Below are 19,140 nucleotides of genomic sequence, written 5' to 3'. Positions count from 1 at the left end.
CCACGTCATTGCAAATGGCAAGATTTCGGTTTTTTGATGGCTGCATAATATTCCATTGTGTGTGTGTGTGTGTGTGTATATATATATATATATATATATATATATATATATATATATATACTACATCTTCTTTATCCACTCATCTGTTGATGGGCATCTGGACCCTTTCCATAGTTTGGCTATTGTGGACATTGCTGCTATAAACATTGTGGTGCACATACCCCTTCAGATCCCTACATTTGTATCTTTGGGGTAAATACCCAGTAATGCAATTGCAGGGCCGTAGGGTAGTTTTATTTTCAACTTTCTGAGGAACCTCCATACTGCTTTCTAGAGTGGCTGCACCAGCTTGCATTCCCACCAACAGTGTAGGAGGGTTCCCCTTTCTCCACATCGAGGTAAGTATTATTATCCTCATTTTACACATGGAAACCCTGGTCCTTAGAGGGGAAGTGACTTAAACCCATACTCTGCCATAGTGCAAGCTGCTCTCCTAAACGTCGTTGGTAGTTTAAACACTGAAACGAACATTTTTATTTTGTTTGCACCATGGGGACACGTTTATAAAGAAGCTCCAGATGCATGTCACTGCACTGGGTTTCCTCTCATCTCTCAGGAGTTGGATCTCATCTCTGATAAGTACCTTTAGCAGGAATGAGACATTTTTGTTTGTGCCAAGTTTAAAGGATTATGTGAAGAGAAGTATTTGGCCTGCCTCATTCATGAATTTTGTAATCACAGAGGAAGTTGGTATCTATCATTTTTTTTATTATTTTGTAGTCTTTTAAGAAAAATTTTTTAAGTAACCTCTACACCCAACATGGGGCTCAAACTCATGACCCTGAGATCAAGAGTCACATGCTCTACAGACTGAGCCAGCCAGAAGCCCCTGATCTATCATTTTAAAGAAACATTGGAACTTGGCTCTGCATATAAATGTAAAGGATGGCAAATTAAAATGTCTTTTTGGGGCGCCTGGGTGGCTCAGTTGGTTAAGTCCCACATAGGGCTCCCTGCTCAGCGAGGAGCCTGCTTCTCCCTCTGACCCTCCCCACTCTCATGTACTCTCTCTCATTCTCGCTCTCTCAAATAAATAAATAAATCTTTAATAAAAAAATAAAAATAAAAAAATAAAATGTCTTTTTGCACACACACATACACAAAATTTTTTTTGAGCATGTTGACATGCAAGGCTAGCTCTGGGCAGAACAGTGAGGATTGTGTGTTGTATTGTGTTTAACAACGGGTTCTCCCCCCAAAATATGTTTGTATATGTTTATTATAAATTTTACTATTATAAAAGATATGACCACACAATTTACATATAACAATAAAATAATACTCCATATTGTAAATTCCATATGGTCCATCAATTTTCACAGAATGCTTTCATTGATCTTTGTTCAACTCCAGTATCTGTAGCCCAACTTTATTTCAACCAACAAATAAATGTGGTTCCAAGATGAATGATGGTTGATATATTTTTTTAAGATTTTATTTATTTATTTGAGAAAAAGGGAAAAAGAGCACAAGCAGAGGGAAGAGGCAGAAGGAAAGGGAGAAGCAGGCTTCCCGCTGAGCAGGGAGCCCGATGTGGGGCTCTGGGGCCCGATCCCAGGACCCTGAGATCATGACCTGAGCTGAAGGCAGACGCTTAACGACTGAGCCACCCAGGCACCCCTGAGTGATGGTTGACATTTTTATTTACACTAAAGAGTAGAATGAAATTGAAACAATAAAGACATATATCAGAACTTCACTTGTTCCTTATTATGTGAATGCTATCTTTGCTAAATCAGATAAGGGTTTTTGAATACTAAGAGACTATTTCTCCAAAATTTGCAATTCACAATGTAATGGCTAGAGGGATTATTAACATGTTCTCAAGTCTGGACAAACAACCAACAATAAATCAAGCCCTGATTTTTACCATTTGCCTATTTCCCCGTTCTAAATACTTCCACCATGGTCAACTTCAAATTTACAATAATGATATCATTAAACCCTTACTTGAAGAGGGATGCATGGTAACAAGCCATTATGCAGAATATCTATCATATATATACAGTAGACATAACCTCAAATGCACAAATAATAGTAATATGCTAAATGATTAGGGAATGATGAATTTATTTTCTAATTTATTTAATTGTAAGTTTGTATTAAATTGAAATGTATAAAATTACTGATAGGCAACCATTTTTTGATCTACAAAAGTTATAAGTTCATATGATTCAACCTAAAACATACTCAGGGAATTTGGTGGATAATGATGATGTAATCAAAAGAACCTCTACTGTTTATTAAATGCTTTCAAAATGCTGGACACTGTGCTAGACCAAGTCTGGCTCTCTGCGATTTTCAACAACTAAAGCAGAATTTCTTGTGATTTAATCTTATCTAGCTTCTCCCAGTTTGAAAATACTGAGACAGAGACTGGAGAATTTCTGGCACTTTAAATTCAATTAAGAATTTGACATCATATATATGAAAGTGAAATATTATATATATATATATATATATATATAGTGTTCAGGATATTTGACACAATTTTTGAGCTAAGTATAGGAGAGAACAAGCACTCCTTTTTGGAGCATTAAATTCAGTAAGTCCTGGCTTAATTAAGTACATACTGTATTATGTGCAGTTTGAGCTGTCTCTCAAACTCTGAGATCTGGTTTCTTATCTGTGATTTGGGTAATAATACTATCTGCCCAGATGTATGTTCCAGTGATTGTGAGATTTAAATGGGAAAAAGAAAATAAAAAGTGCCTTATAAAGGGTCCAATTTTGTAAAGGTAGTAGCTTATTATAGAATGTTTGCCTCCAGGATTGCTTTCTGGGCTCTGCTCCCAGATTTGGGGCTGGGGGCAGGGAGCAGGGGGAGTGGAGGGGTGGGGGGTAAACAGCTATTAGCCTTTGCAATGTTAAGACATTACTAAACATTTGTTTTACAAACAACTGCATTGCTGAATTAGCTTCTCAGGATTCTTCGAACTGCCTGTTCCCAACTGATCTATTTACAAAACATAATTAAAAAAAAAAAAGCCCTCCCTTTTCTCATATTAACAGTCCTCAAGAAATTTAGGACAAATGCAATTCACAACAGAAAGCTCAGAAGCTCAGATGGAGGGAGGAATGTTCACAAAACCAAGTGTTTCAGGACTTACAACGGCAAAGCTGGGAGGGGGCTAGTTGCCCTGGGAGGGACAGAGCAGAGGCCTGACCCTCCCTCTCTCCCACTCTCCCTCTCCCGGTGGCGGTTTGCGTCCGCGTTTACTTGGCTTATCTTGCTGATTCACTGTTGCTGTGAAAACAGGGCTGAGCATGCTGATGAAAGCCACAGAAACCAGAGGAAACTAGTCATGAAAACCCTGACTATCAGCTGATAGGTTTCTTCCTGATAACTGCTAGTACTTTTTTCCAGACTAGAGCAAATCATCAGGAGCCCCCTAGGATCCAGAGCTGCTTCAGCCCAAATTGGCTGTGATCTCTTTCCCCATGCTTGAGGGCGCCGAGTTCTACTTTAACGTGGACCATGGCTACCTGGAAGGCCTGGTGCGAGGGTGCAAGGCCAGCCTCCTGACCCAGCAGGACTACCTCAACCTGGTCCAGTGCGAGACCCTGGAAGGTACGTGCTGCTCTTCTCACCATTTAAAAAGGGAACAAGGGAATGATGCTGCTCATTGGAAGCATGGAGAAGGGACCGTGTTCCCATGGCCTGAGAGTCAAGAACAGGTTCTTATTCCCAGAGTCCAGACTTCAGGGGTCCATGAACTTGGATGAGGAAAAAATATTACATCTTCCTTGTCAATTTTAGCATTTCCTTTTATTATGAATGTAGGCAACAAATTACAGTGGTTAGTACTTTGTTACCAATAAAAATTCGATATTTTCATGTCCCTATACAATTCTTGCAGATACTTTGAAATATCATGTATATTTTCATGATTTCATAATTATACTAGGTATTGCACTTATTCTTTAATCTTGGTACTTAATGTCTTAATAAAGAAGTGTATTAATAAAGTGTACAGAGTTACACTTTTTATTTTTAATTTTTTTTTTTGAGAGAGAGCACGTGTGCAAGAGAAAGGGGGAGAGGGAGAGGGAGAGAATCTTAAGCAGACTCTGGGTGGAGCTTGATCTCACCAACCTGATCCGAAATAGAGTGGGACTCTCAAACCACTGAGCCACCCAGGCACCCCGCAGTGTAACACATCTTAAAACATCTTGATAACTATATTTGAACATGTTTTGTTTACTTTGTAATCCTATGTATTTTCATTCTACATATTTATAAATAATATTTGCAGAAGGACTTCATCAAACTGCCCAGGGAGAAATCCCCCCCCCCCCCCAAATGCTAAGAAACTTGATCTAGAGAATTTTATTCTATACCCAGTTTCTCAGTATATATTGATATGAGATTTGTTTGAGGTTTATCTTTAATTGAAGCTTAAGAAAAAAGTCAAGAGATGGATGGGTGGTGAGGCCAGCCCTGGATTCAAAAGTACTGACTTTGCCCTCTGCCAGGTCTAGGTAGGTGGCCTAAGGCTCACCACCTCTGAGCCTCAGTTCTCACTTGTAAAATGCAATGGTATAATGCCTGCTTTGCCTGCTTTGTTTGGAGAACGAAGTAATACCTGAGAGATATGTTAGAAACCATGGAGCACTATGTAAACAGAAAATATCTTTTTTTAAAGCACTTTATTGAGATATGATTGACATACAAAAAACTGTATATATTTAATGTATACAACCTGATGAGATTAGAGGTAAGTATGCCTCCATGAAATCATCAGCATAATCAAGGCCATAAATCTATCCATTACCTCCAAAAGTTTCTTCCTGCCCTCTATTACTATTTGCGTGTATGTGTGTGTGTGAGTGTGTGTGTTAACTACTTTCTGTCTGCTGTATGGTAGATCTCTAGGAATTATTTATCTTGTGTTTCTAAAACTTTGTACCCATTGACTTATACCTCCTCATTTCTCCCTTTACTCTGGAAATCATCTTTAAGCTACAATATTTTCAAAACTTTACTGAAGATTTCACATCTATAATACAGGATTTTTATTATAAAAACAGCTACACTAGTTCATTCTGAAATGTACTTATAAAATCAACCTATATCAATAGTAAGATGCTTTAAAACCACAAGATTATTGTAGAAAAAACAGGGAAGCAATAAGGATCAAAACTGCTAGGAAAAGGTGTTGAAAGCAAAAACAAAAAATCTGAAGGTGACTTCGCTGAGGCTGAGTGTCCTGGGTCACTTGTTTGTGGTTCTGACCAGTTAAAGCCAGAGTTAAGGAGGAGCTGTTCAATTTGAGATAGACGCTCTCCTTTCCTTAGTAATGGAGACAGCTAGAAAAATCTTTCAGATGAGAAATAATTCTGTGATCTACAAATAATCACAATATAATCCCAAATCCTAAATCACGTCAGCATATTAAGTGAGGAGTTTGATGACTGGAGAATGTTAATCATGTACAGAAAATCTGCATAAATATTGTGATAACTTTGTAGAGTGATAGACGGTAACTACACTTACCGTGGTGAGCATTTCGTAAGGCATATAGTTGTTGAATCACTGTGTCATATACCTGAAACTAATATAATGCATGTCAACTATACTTGAATAAAAAGAGAAAATGTGCTTAAATTGAAGTAGAGAAAGTGAACGAACGCAGGGAAGAATGAGTGTTTTTAAGAAGCCACTTGAATGAATTTGTATATAGTTCTCAGTCAAGCTTTTATTTTTTAAATTTTTTTTACGTTTATTTATTTAAGTAATATCTACACCCAATGTGGGGCTCGAACTCACAACCCTGAGGTCAAGAATCCGTGCTCCTCCAACTGAGCCAGCTAGGCGCCCCCCAGCCAAGCTATTAAATGAGCTAAGGAATGCAAATTTTAACACAAACAATATACATAAAATGCCTAAAATGTGATACGAAATCAGGTTTAGCCAGCTCACTAAAGAATTCAAAGAGAAACCACCCTCAGCTTCAATTTGGGAGAGAAAAAAGGGTTTCAGACCCTTTTGAAGACCTGAAGAAAGAATCTTCTTAGAAAAATACACACAGGTGCATTCATACAGAATTTTTCCATGTGATAATCGGGTCATGGACCACCCAAAGCCATCCCTGCACCCTCTTAAGAAACCCTGGCACCTACACCATTGCTTTATTGTCCTTGCACCTCAGCTTTTATCATTCTTTCCTCCTAATATTAATTTTTTTCAACCATTCATTTCACAGCTATGTTTGAATCTGTGTGCCAATCTGTTTGGAGACTCCCAGGAATATCAAGTGTGAGTCATTAACTGCAGGTTTTAATGGCCTCTGAGAAAAGAAATCTAAATAAGGATTTCCTATCTGCAGGTAACAGTTAAGAATACCGAGGCTGGGTGGCTCAGTTGGTTAAGCGACTGCCTTCGGCTCAGGTCATGATCATGGAGTCCGGGGATCGAGTCCCGCATCGGGCTCCCTGCTCAGCGGGGAGTCTGCTTCTCCCTCTGACCCTTCCCCTTCTCATGTGTTCTCTCTCTCTCATTCTCACTTTCTCAAATAAATAAATAAATTAAAAAAAAAAAAAGAATATTGAGGCTTAGCCTGGCTGTGTCTAAGCTGACGCTCTAGTCAGGGAGTGTAGTAGGCATATCCTCATCTCTTTTCCCTCTAAAATGTCCATGCCTCCTGAGCATGAACTAAAGATAAATGTTTATTGTCCATGTTGATGCCAGCTCCATTTTTTTTTTTTAAGATTTTATTTATTTATTTGCCAGAGAGAGAGAGAGAGGGCAGGCAGAGGGAGAGGGAGAAGCAGACTCCCCGCGGAGCAGGGAGCCCAGTGCTGGGCTCCATCCCAGGCCCCCCCGGGATCACGATGTGAGCCCAAGACAGACGTTTAACCGACTGAGCGACCCAGGCACCCCAGCTCCATTTTGATACAGAAAATAATAAGGTCTGCCCTATCTGATTATTCCATAGGACGTTGGGAAATAACTTCTGAAAAACAATAAAACTGTTGCACCTGCAGATGCACTGAGAGAAACCCAGCCACCTTCTGAGGTGGATTAAGAGTTGAGAAGAGGGGCACCAGGCTGGCTAAGTCAGTACAGCATGTGACTCTTGATCTTGGGATTGTAAATTTGAGGCCCATGTTGGATGTAGAAATCACTTAAAAATAAAATCTTAAAAAAAAAAAAGAGTTGAAGAGACGAAATCAAGGTCATTTATTGGGATAGATGTTAAGGACTTTGGGATTTCTGTTTACATTGGTAGAAAATGTGCACTGTCCCAATAATGGATGAAGAAGAGTAGGTAAAACTGTCACTGTGGTATTCTGTGTTGACACAGACACACTCTGCAAAAGGAAAGCTAACTCGGCAAAGATTAAAGTTGCCTTTAGTCTTTTCAAGTCCTCTAGACTTCAAAAGTGTTCTGATACCAACAAATTATTTTAGAATTACTTAGAAAGAACACATAAGGTTTCAGATAAATTTAGAAGAGAAAATGAAGATTGTGTAGAAAAACTTTGAAAAGTCCTGGAATGCATACTTGTGCTTAACTGCGTGTATAATTGTGCCAATGTGATGAGAAATACTCATCTGTCCCAAGGTCTGCCCCTGACTCACAGTGACCTGAATCAGTTGCTAGACACTCCGTGACTCAGTCCTTCCCAGAGACAAAAGAGCGAAGCTGGTTCACATGGCCCCTCCCCCTCGTAGTGCTGGAAGGCTGAACCGCATGGAAACTTTAAAACCTTCAAATGTGACTTTGCAGCAAAATAATAATGCTAAAGGGACACGACATGTTCTTTTTAAAGAATTAACACTTTTTTAAAATTAAGATTTTTTTTTTTTTAGAGCAGCTTTTAAGTTAACAGCAAAATTGAGGAGAAAGTACAGAGGTTTCCCATATACCCCTTGCCTCCACAAACACACAGCCTCACCATTGTGAGCTTTCCCCACCACAGCCTATGGTACCACTTGTTACAATCGATGAACCTACACCGATGCATCGTAATACCCAAAGTCCATAGTTTACGTTATGGTTCACTCTTGGTGTTATACGGGTTTGGACAAATAAATAATGACATGTATCCCTCATTACGGTATCATACAAAGTATTTTCACTGCCCTAAAAATCCTCTGTCTCACCTGTTCATTCCTCTCCCCCAACCCCACTTATGGGAGTCACCAGTCTTTTTTGCTGTCTCATAGTTTTGCCTTTTCCGGAACATGATATAGTTAGAATTATACAGTATGCAGCCTTTTCAGATTGGCTTCTCTCACTTAATAACATGCATTTAAGTTTTCTCCATTTCTTTTGATGGCAACACGACTATTTTCATTAGAATTTTTTAAATTACAAATAAGACTGTTGTAAATATTCTTTCCTCTTCAAAAAAGACAAGGTAGTAAAATTAACACTTTAGAGCCCTAGAATTTAGTACCTGATCTTTTCTAAAATATATGGTGAGAAGTGTCCACTGGTTCTGTGGATTGAACCCTTACCTTTGTCCTCTCTGCCGTACTTTTTAAAAAAGGGAATGAGGGAATCTGATCCTATCTTACTAGCAATTATGTCCCTTTTAGGGGATATGACCTTCCTTCCTTTCTAGTAGGAATTAATTTAACAACAACATATTAAGCATTTCTGGCTAGAGTTGAGGAAGTAAAGCTAAATAAGATATAGTCCCTGCCCTAAAAGGGCTCCCACTCTGGAGAATAAAAATATTGAAAAATAAGAACTCTTAACGGGGGCAATTGGGCAGTACCTATCAAAATTCCAAATGCATATACACTTGGCCTGGGATTCCATATAGCATTGGTTAGAATAGCAAAAGATGGAAGCAAATCAAATGTCCATCTGCAGGGAACTGATTAAACAAATTATGTAACACTCACATAACAATATTCTGCAGCTATTTAAAAAAAAAAAAAAAAGGCATGAGGGCACCCCCTTAGAGGACTGATATGGAAAGATCACCGAGATCTATTAAGGGAGGAAAGCAATGGGAAGATCTATGTGTGGCATAGTGCTCTTTAGTAAAAAGACAGATAAATTTAAAAATATATTTTCTATATGATGGTCTAGATACAAGGAAACTGAAAGGATCCAACAGAAACTAAAAATAGTAGTTACCTGCATCTAGGAGTGAGTGGGTGGTGGTGGTGGATGACAAGTTAAGGTGACCTTTCACTTTTTACCTATATTTATACCTACTATCTATTTTTAAATGAAAAAAAATATATATATAGAAGGAAGACTTAGTTCAAAGGGCTTTCTTCATGCTCCCTTAAATGCTACTTACACCTCTAATTATAGCACTTTTTCCACCTTGTATTAAAAATGCATATCCAATGCATTTCACTTTGCTATTCCAAAAATACTTCAGCGGCTTTCATCAGGTGGGATCAACTTCACCCTTGGTTCAAAAGGCTGGAGCAGTCTTGCTGATCTCTACCTTGCGAGCATTTCCTCAGAACCCTTCTACCTTTTGTAAAGTTTTTCCTTTCAGTCACAAATTCCATTCTCTATCCTGTTTGCCTGGAGAGCACTCATTCCTCTCTCAATTCTCCACTCGAGTTACTTCCTCTGTAAATCCTTTCCTACTGCAGTCATGTTGGGGTATGATGGACAAGCCTTAACTTCGTACTCTATTGTACCTTGTGATGGACCTAATTCTGTGACATTTGCATCGATGCATCACGCCGGGGAGCGGACATTTGTCTCTCCCGACTATCTACCCCCCTGAATTAACAGTTAAGGGCTTAACTCATAAATGAATAAATTAGTCTATCTTCTCCTATATTTTAAGCTTCTTAAGGGCAGAAGGTATCAATATGTGAGCCCACTGAGGTGTCAGGTCAGTGGGGGGATACTTTTACAAGGTATATGTATATCAGATGTACACTTTAAATATCTTACAGTTTTATTTGTCAGTTGTACTTCAATAAAGCTGAATTTTAAAAAGAAATACCCACTTTTAAAAAGGGGGCAGAGATGATATACTTTACTGTCCTAGTTCCTCTAGCCTAAGGCTATGTTTTGCACATAGAAAGAATCTGAAAATTCACATTAGAAAAGTGTGCATGTTTGGGTTCAAGTCCTAGCACTTCCACTCTGGCTCTAGGATATTAAGCCAGACTGCTTAACTTTTAACATGGTGCCTTCTTATCTGATACTTAGATAATATCTCCCTGGCCTAACTCCCAGTTATCAGGAGCATCAGAAATATCTGAAAATGTTTTGTAAACTGTTAAGTAAGAATTCCTGGGAAATCATAAGCACCTCCCTGAACGACAGTGTGTATACAAGAACTAGTTTTCCCTCTTTTGCTAGACTTTTGAATTCCTGAAATAATTCTTCCCATCTCGTGGTTATGATTAATGGTGTTTTGTATATGGTTCTATGTAGCTGATTGTGTTCTTCAGAGAGCACCTGTTTGTTTGAATAAGAACCAAAATGAGGAGTTTCAATCCTGGTAACATGCATGGAATTATGTAATGAAGTGCTATATGGTCCTATGTGTTTTGTTGTTGTTGTTTTTAAGATTTTATTTATTTATTTGAGAGAGAAAGAGTGAGAGCAAGCACAAGCAGGGGGGAGCGGCAGAGGGAGAGGGAGAAGCAGACTCCCTTCTGAGCAGGGAGCCCGGTGCTGGACTCGATCCCAGGACCCTGGGATCATAACCTGAGCCACCCAGGTGTCCCGAGGTCCTAGGTTTTAATCAGAAATTAAATCTACTAATATCTGAAAATGACCTATGCGATAAAAATTGTATGAGGTGATATAGAAAATATGATAAACAGTAAGATATTATGCACTCCCTAAATAGCTCTCTAGTTGAGAGGATATCATAAATAAGTAAAAACAATCAAAATTTTAAAATACAAGAACAATTTAAACCTATAGATCACAAATATATTCAAAAGTGAAGCAGATCTGCAGGCCTCTAGGCTAGGAAAATGCCAATGAGATGCGAGTAAGTGTTGCGATGGCTGGGCGTTCTGGGCCAGGAGGGAAAATTAATGAACTACAGATTCCTCTATTTAAATAAAAGCTTTTGGTGAGGAGTAAACCAGTTTGGCTGCAATACTAGAATACCTGGAGATAAGGCCGGAATTTAGGCTGGGAAAAATCTTGAAGGACCTTGGAGATCTGATTGTGGAGCTTTAGGAAAATGAATGAGGACAAGAGGCATATCTGAATCTTCAGTCAAATACTCGCAAGCATAGAAAACATGAACATGTTATTTCTCTGGGCCTCAGTTTCTTCATCTATGAAATGGGAATATTTGTTAAGGTTAAGAGATGATGTCCATTAGAGCCATTCTGTCAGTGGTAAAACATTACAAATATTAGGAAAGTCCTTTTTAATCTGCCTACAACTGTCAGTGACTCCAAGATTCTTACAAGGTCATTACAAACTCAAAATAATTCTTTGGAAAGATTGAATCTGAGGCAGGGAGTGCATGAGGAGAAATGAGCTTGGGAGAATCAATTTAAGAGCTCACAGCAGTAATCTTGATGTCAGGTGGCCATTCTAAACCAGGGGCACGCGGAGTGGAAACCAGAGAGGACATTAAAGAACAGTGCAAGGGATTTGGAGTAAGAAAGCACCAAAAAGGACTTGGAACTTTATCACCGTAGGAATGGCAATAAATTAGCAAAAATGGAGGGAGAAGTTCCGGTTTTATAGATACTGGTATAGTATTAAAATCTGAGTGATTATAAGATCTGATGGCCGATGCCAACATATTAGCTTGAGAATATTCTGATGTAAAGAATAAGTACCGAAGTCTTTAGCCAACTGAATCAAATTATCGCTGAAGTAAGTGGGTACAAGTGAGAAGAAAAAAGGTAATATTCTGGAGTAGCACCTATATGCTGGCCCTTCACTTACGTCCTCGTGTTTAATCCCCACAACAACCCGAAGGCATGGATTCTATATCCATTTTATAGGTGAAGAAACTGAGTTCAGAAAAGTCAGATAACTTCTTAAGTTCAGCGCCGGCAGAGAGTGGGGAAAAGGCAGGGGATGGCTCAAGGGAAGCACCCCTTGCGGGTACCTCTTGAAGGTGCTTCCTTGGCATAAAGCCTACCTGGAGTGTAAAAGGTCTGGACATTCACTTTTATAGAGAGCCCCAAACAGGAAGCTGCACAGGAAAAAAAAATTACCATTTTCTAAAACTGATCTGACCAACAAATTAATAGACGATAATCATGATGGCCCAGATCATCATCCTGCCTCGCTAGCCAAGTGATCTCAGAGAATTCACTGAACCCAGTGACTGCAACCCACAGAAGACACATTTTTACGTGATGCCCCTGTGTGCACACACGTGTATATGCTACTCTGTGTTATATGCTCATATTTGTTACAAGAGCCTAATCTAATACTTTTATTCTTTGCTGTCTGGGACCTGTTAAATGGATTTAGTTGGTAGTGATCCCAGTTTGGAAAACATTCCATTCCCTCATTTGAATAAAAAAGAAAAAAACGTCACTTCTCCGGATAAAAAAGCAGTGTAATTTTCCAAAGTGTGCTGTGGGTGGCTCCATTGTTTTCTAGTGTTTTGGGAGGTTCTGAACCGTACTCTTTTCAAAAATCACTCAATGTGTCAAAGGCTTTCAATTCCTACAGCTAAGAAGCCTGTTTATTCCAATTTATTTGACCACAAAGTCCTTTTTATTACATACCTATTGAAATAAGCACTTGGGGAAATGCAGAGAAAAAATTATGTGAGCCCATTTTGAAAACTATAAAACTATAAGCGTTGTTGATATTATCAGCAGTCTATCATCATCTCAGAGCAAACATTTCAGGTTTTGAGATTTTCTTAGAATCCTCATTCAAGTGTCCCTTGGATTGTTTTGGTGCTGGGAAAAAAAAATTCCATTTGCCTCTCCATTGACTACAGTATTACATGATTCCTATGGGGTCTGAAACACTTGAGATGTTGAATTTCAGGATCTCACTGGCAGCTGAAAGGTTTGGAAGTTATTTTGCTTAAAAGAAACATATGCCGCATGAGCAAAATATCATGGTTTTGAAAGAAATAACATTTGTGTTTCTTCTGTTGGCAAATATTCCTCAGTGCTGAGAATGCAAACTGTTAAATTGTGTAAAAAATCTGAACTGCCAAAATAAAAGCCAAACAAGAGATGGCCAAAAAAAAAAAAAAAGTATAATTTTTAAAAAATTAAGTTAATTAAACAGGTAATTAAACAAATAAATTCTGCAGTCAGATAAAGAATATTTCCAGTGCATAATCTTCTCCAGGTACTAAGGAAGAATGCCTGTCCACTGAATCTCAGATACTTAAGAATAGCTTAAGTGCCAAATTGCAAATCCACCTTCTCATCAGCTACGACAGTTATCAGTTCATAGCCTACAAGGGCTCCTGGTTATCCTCAGGATAAAGGAAGCCATGCCAAGCCTTTCTTGGACAACCCTGCTTAATTCTCTGGCTTCATTTCTTACCTCTCTTTCTCTCCCACTTAATGCTTCAGCACTTACTTGGCATTCAAAAACACTGCCATTTAGAGGATGCCTGGCATGGTCTTCTGGAAATGATGTTGGATTTTAAGAGTAAGAAGATCCATCTCCTAATTCGAGCCTTACTACTCTATAACTCCACCACTCAGCCCTATTGAGACTCCATTTCTTCATCTATAATAAAAGGGTATTATTGATGATTGCCCATTCCACCTCCCGTACCCATGGTAAATATTACTAATAAATTTCTCATTTCCATCAAGCTGAGATGAAGCTTTAGGATCCTTCTCAATAGTTTTCTGAGCAGCTATTTCCAAATGACTACAACTGGCTCAGGTAAACTTAGGACTAGGTGGTTGTTAATGTTCTTTTCAGTTGTGTTAAATAGTTCTAGATTGTTTAGATAATTGAATTTTTTTTTTGTTGTACTAGAATATCTGTACTAACATTGAATTTTTTATTGCTTTAGAGAGTAACACTCAAGGCTAAATCATACATAGACATACATATCTAATAAGATAATTTAATATGCATTTATCATAAAGTCACAATAAATTCAATTAATGTTGTAAAAGCTATTTATGCATGTTCAAACTTTAAATGAGGTTTCATTTAATTTTCAGATGTGAAAATTCATCTCCAGACCACTGATTATGGAAACTTCTTGGCTAATCAAACAAATCCTCTTACTGTTTCCAAAATTGACACGGAGATGAGGAAAAAGCTATGCAGAGAATTTGAATATTTCCGGAATCATTCCCTGGAACCCCTGAGCACGTTTTTTACATACATGACGTAAGTGGTAGCAGGAAGCCCTGTTAATCCCCCGTGTGATTGTGCAAATGACCCCTAATAGGTACACGTGGGGCATTAGGCTGCATGAAGCTTAAAACCTTTTTCTCTTGTTTGTAAGTTTGAGTACATTCAAATTTTGGCAACTTATAAGCTCACAGAGCCACGTATTTACTGTTGGAACATTTCATTTATTTATATACATGATTATGTAGGTGGTGGCAGCCTCTACATAAAGTCATGTTCTCAGGGCTGCCTGGCTGGCTTAGTTGGTAGAGCACCCGACTCTTGATCTCCGGGTCGTGAGTTCAGCCCCACATCAGAGGTGAAGTTTAGTTTAAAAAAAACAAACTGTTTTCAGTTTTCATTGTAAGAAAAATGGTAAGTGCGCTGATGTTTAAAGGGTTCTGGCTGCAGATACTGAAGGTAAATACCATGTGACATTTTTGGATCACTTGTCAGGTTGGAGCTGAAACATCACATGTTGTTGCTAAAGTCACATCTATCCTTTCCTGGTTCCCCTCACAACAGCAGAAATAGCTCCCATCATAGTTATATATGTTTTATTTTTTTCCCTTTGCATCACCAGGAGTTCCAGTCTTTCACTATGAAGGATTTTCATTCTAAAAAATGCTTGAATGTCTACACAATAATAAATTGTACTTTCATTAATCCAGTTAACAAATCCTATCCACTGCTCAAAACTTGGGGCCTCTCCAGTTGTTCTAACAGACAAGCTGGGAACAAATGTCCGCACTGATGAGCTGGTTATTATGTATATACCATTTCTCTTTTTTTTTTTTTTAAAGATTTTATTTATTTATTTGAGAGAGAGGATGAGAGGAGAGAGAGAGCACATGAGAGGGGGGAGGGTCAGAGGGAGAAGCAGACTCCCTGCTGAGCAGGGAGCCCGATGCAGGACTCGATCCCAGGACTACAGGATCATGACCTGAGCCGAAGGCAGTCGCTTAACCAACTGAGCCACCCAGGCGCCCTATACCATTTCAGTGTAACATACACAGTGACGAATACTAGACCCAGGTCCGAGACTGGATTAGAAAAATTTAAAATAAAAATATTCCTCTATTCCACATGTCCCCTTCTTCCCCACTCAGTTCCTTACCCCAAAAGGAAATGCTTCTCCATTTCATATGTATTTTCTAGAAAAGTATTTACAGTTGAGTATGTTAATTGATACACACTCAACCCACCCCACTTCCACACATCAAATTTATGAAAATGGAATCATATTCCTTCTGCACTTTTTTCCCACCTAGTATTTCTTAGAAATATCCTTGTCAACATCATTCTTTTTATAACTGCCTAGAATTCCATTTTGATACGTATCATGACTCAATTTACCAGGAATCTATTAACAAGTAACTAATTTTTTTTTTCCCATTGCAAAAAGTTTTGCAACTAGCCTATTACTGCGCAGGTCTTGATTTATTTTTAAGATAAATTTTTAGCAGTGGAAGTAGTGAATCAAAGGAATGTTCTTTTTTTTATTCTTGTGAATTGTGCGAAGTGGTACTCAACAAAAGTAGCACCAGTTTGCAGCCCCAAAACAGTTCATGAGAAGACCTGTCTCCTTACACCATTACCAACATTGAATATTATCTTTTTAGTTTTTGCCCATCCAAAAGGTTAAAAATTGTATCTTTTGCTTTCATTTATATTTCTTTATTATCAAAATTGAACATCATTTTGCATTTATTAATCATGTGTGTTTTTGGCTTTTTTTTTTTTTTTTGGAGTATTCAGCAGTTTTTCTTGATATGGAACGGCTCTTCGTAAATTAAGAAAATTAGCCCTTCATAATACATGTTGCAAAATTATTTTCTCGGTGTGATATAATTTAATTTTTATAGCTTTTTTTTCCTGTAGAAACATTGAATTTTTTTCATTAGCTATAACCATCAATCCTTCCATTTGCTGACTTCTGATTGTTGTATCCTGCTTAGAAAGTCCTTCTTCACTCCCAGTTTATGAGTAAATTTACCTGTCTTTTATTTCATTCATTCATTATTGTAGATGTTTCTTTTTTCTTTTCTTTTTTTTTTTTGATGTTTTATTTTTTTAGATTTAAAACCTTGGTTCATCTAGAATTTATTTCAGTGTAGGAAATGAGACTAGGGATCCAGCTCAAATTGTTTTTCCCCAGTAGGTATCCATTTGTTCCTATACCATGTCTATAAATAAGTAAGTAGAAGAGATGACCTTGGTTTGAGGCGGGAAGTAATTGTTGGTATACCTGAGATATGTGATTAGTGCCTATACACCTTGTTTGTGCAATTAGACCTCCTATCAGTGCTATAGGCTAAGTTTTTATTTATAGGCAAGACCCCAGGTGCCTATTTTTTAAAGAATCACAAATACACAGCTAGTTAGAGATGAAAATTAGGTCTGACCTGGGTCTGACCCCAGTCCAAAGCCCAAGCACTTTCTTTGAGAAGGATTCTGGGAAGCCTTCCAAAGATCTGACATTGCTCCTGAATCTGGAAATAGGGTGGAATTTGGAGATGAGGGAGAAGGCTGAGCATCTGGGATTGATGCGTGTAGGTGGGTAGGACACAGTATGCATGATGAACAACAGGTCAGTTTGGGCAGGAGTGGGCTGCACCAGAAGGGGAGGGGAGCAATGGGGAAAGGAGGTTAGAAAAGTAAGTTCCAGCTAGATAATGCACAGTCTTCAATGGCAGGCTAAGGAAGTTGGGCTTTATCACCTCGGAGAGTATTTTTCATGTGTGTGTTGGTATCTGCAAGACCATTCCTTAAAAATAAAAATCTGAAGGGGCGCCTGGCTGGGTCAGTCGGTAGAGCATGTGACTGCTGACCTTGGGGTCATGAGTTCAAGCCCCATGTTGGGTGTGGAGCCTACTTAAAAAATAAAGTATTTTCTAAAATAAATAAATAAAAATCTGAAGCAGAAACCCCAAACATAAGAGACCAAAGAAGAGGCCAGGTTTGCTCATAGGACTCAACTCCTCGTAATGGTTGGGATGAAGAACAAAGCGCTTGGGCTTGGACTGAGTCAGCTCCAGGTTCATATCTAATCTTCAGTGGCTGCCTGGGAGTGAGGCTTTCCAAGCAGCGATGCCTCCAGCAAAAATGTCTGACAAGGGTAGTTATGGAGACATCATTAAAGATTCCTCAGAATAAAGACAAGAAGGCCCTATCTGTGCAAGTAGAAATGACAGTCAAAATACTAAACAATATTTATGGAATATTACTATATGCCACGGCTCTGATAAGTGCTTTGCAAACATTGTCTCCTTTAAACAAATCTCGGTTCTTATCATCACCATTTTAAGGATGAGGAATCTAAAAGTTAAGTGCAGTAACTTGCCTGGGTCATGGATCAACAAATGGAGGAGTCATGCTTTAAAATAAAAATAAGATAGGGGTGCCTGGGTGGCTCAGTCATTAAGCGTCTGCCTTCGGCTCAGGTCATGATCCCAGGGTCCTGGGATCCAGCCCCACATCGGGCTCCCTGCTCCACGGAGAGCCTGCTTCTCCCTCTCCCACTCCCCCTGCTTGTGTTCCCTCCCTCGCTGTGTCTCTCTCTGTCAAATAAATAAAATCTTTTTAAAATAAAATAAAATAAAAATCAGATAAATGTTGGCAGTAGGCTCTGTACACATCTTTTGCTCAGATTTTAGATGAGTTCAGAAAAATCTGACCCATGATAATGACAGAGGACAATCCAATTTTAATGGAGTTAGAAAGCTGCCAGATTTTGTACTTTTTGCGTTGAGAGACAGGTCTCACATGACAGAAACTTGCTCAAAATGTATTAGGAAGTACTTTAGCTCTAAGATGACTCTGAGTCACTTGGTCAGTGTTTCCTCTTATGTGATGACTCCATGGTTTAGTGTTTCCTAACTACAGAATCTTAAACCTGGGAGAAGCCTTAGCATTAATTAAGCAAGCTTGCTTATTTCACAGTAGACAACCATGTTGGTCTAGTTAAAATGTACTCTGTTTCTAGGGGCGCCTGGATGACTTGGTGAGTTAAGCATCCAACTCTTGATCTCAGCTCAGGTCTTGATCTCCAGGTCATGAGTTCAAGCCCCACACTGGAGTCCACTTAGAAAAAATAAATAAATAAAATTTAAAAAGTAAAATGTACTCTGTGCCTAAAACAAAATTACTTAAAATCCCCAATACTTCTAGTCATTAACAATGTTTAAAAATTATATATAAGAATACAGGTGCTCACAAAACCTTGCATAGAATATTAATGCAAAGCTGAAAGTGGAAAGGTAATTTGGGTAGCATCAGTATTGTTAGTGGTATTAGTAATGGACATGTTTTGATTTATCTGTACTCTCTCTCTCGGCTATAAATTCTTTGAATTAGTTCTTTTAGTATCTCTATCTGTACTTGCTAGTATGTAATGGGCACTGAATATTTGTTGAATCATTGTATACTCCTGTATTTAGCAGCACCTTACACAGAGCTAGAAGATACTTGCAGACTACTCAGGATTTTATGTTTTAGGTAGCACTTGAATATTGGTTAGTTATTGGCCAGTATATTAGGGGTAAAGACCAGATGCCATGCCTGCAGATATATTTTGTATGACAAGGTCAGTGTTTAAAATAATTTAAAAAATATATTTAGTCGGGGCTTGCATTCTTCAGTTAGCCACAGTCTCTAACACTCTCTTCTGTCTTATGATCTTCTGATTGGTCTTGCGTCTCATGATCTTAGGTTATTTACTCTCACTTAAATGTTTCATTTACATCTCCACTCAAGAACTCTGCAAAGAAGGTGTTTATATCGCCATTTTTTTAAGTTAGAGAAACTGAGGGTCAATAAATTAATG

At 38.4% G+C, this 19,140-nt stretch overlaps 1 protein-coding gene across 3 annotated transcripts in view; it reads left to right on the top strand.

The window, feature by feature from the left end:
• The first annotated feature begins 3,291 nt into the window (after positions 1–3,291).
• Positions 3,292–19,140, top strand: part of ATP6V0D2 (ATPase H+ transporting V0 subunit d2) — a 43,481-nt gene continuing 27,632 nt past the window's right edge. Inside the window, exons 1-3 of one of the 3 annotated variants that reach the window (XM_064588144.1) lie at positions 3,501–3,631; positions 13,532–13,744; positions 14,141–14,312. In XM_064588144.1, the coding sequence (XP_064444214.1) occupies positions 13,714–13,744; positions 14,141–14,312 (203 nt within the window). In that variant the 5' untranslated portion in view covers positions 3,501–3,631; positions 13,532–13,713. Of the gene's footprint in view, positions 3,632–13,531; positions 13,745–14,140; positions 14,313–19,140 lie in introns of all 3 variants that reach the window. The other 2 variants (XM_045896291.2, XM_064588143.1) reach the window with 2 other exon arrangements.

The sequence above is a fragment of the Mirounga angustirostris genome, unplaced genomic scaffold (assembly GCF_029215605.1).
Source record: "Mirounga angustirostris isolate CCGP_5_RB_7025 unplaced genomic scaffold, mMirAng1.0.hap1 SCAF_4, whole genome shotgun sequence".
Taxonomy (NCBI): Eukaryota; Metazoa; Chordata; class Mammalia; order Carnivora; family Phocidae; genus Mirounga; species Mirounga angustirostris.
The sequence above is the reverse complement of the archived record's forward strand: the minus strand, read 5'-3'. Positions and strand labels throughout refer to the sequence as shown.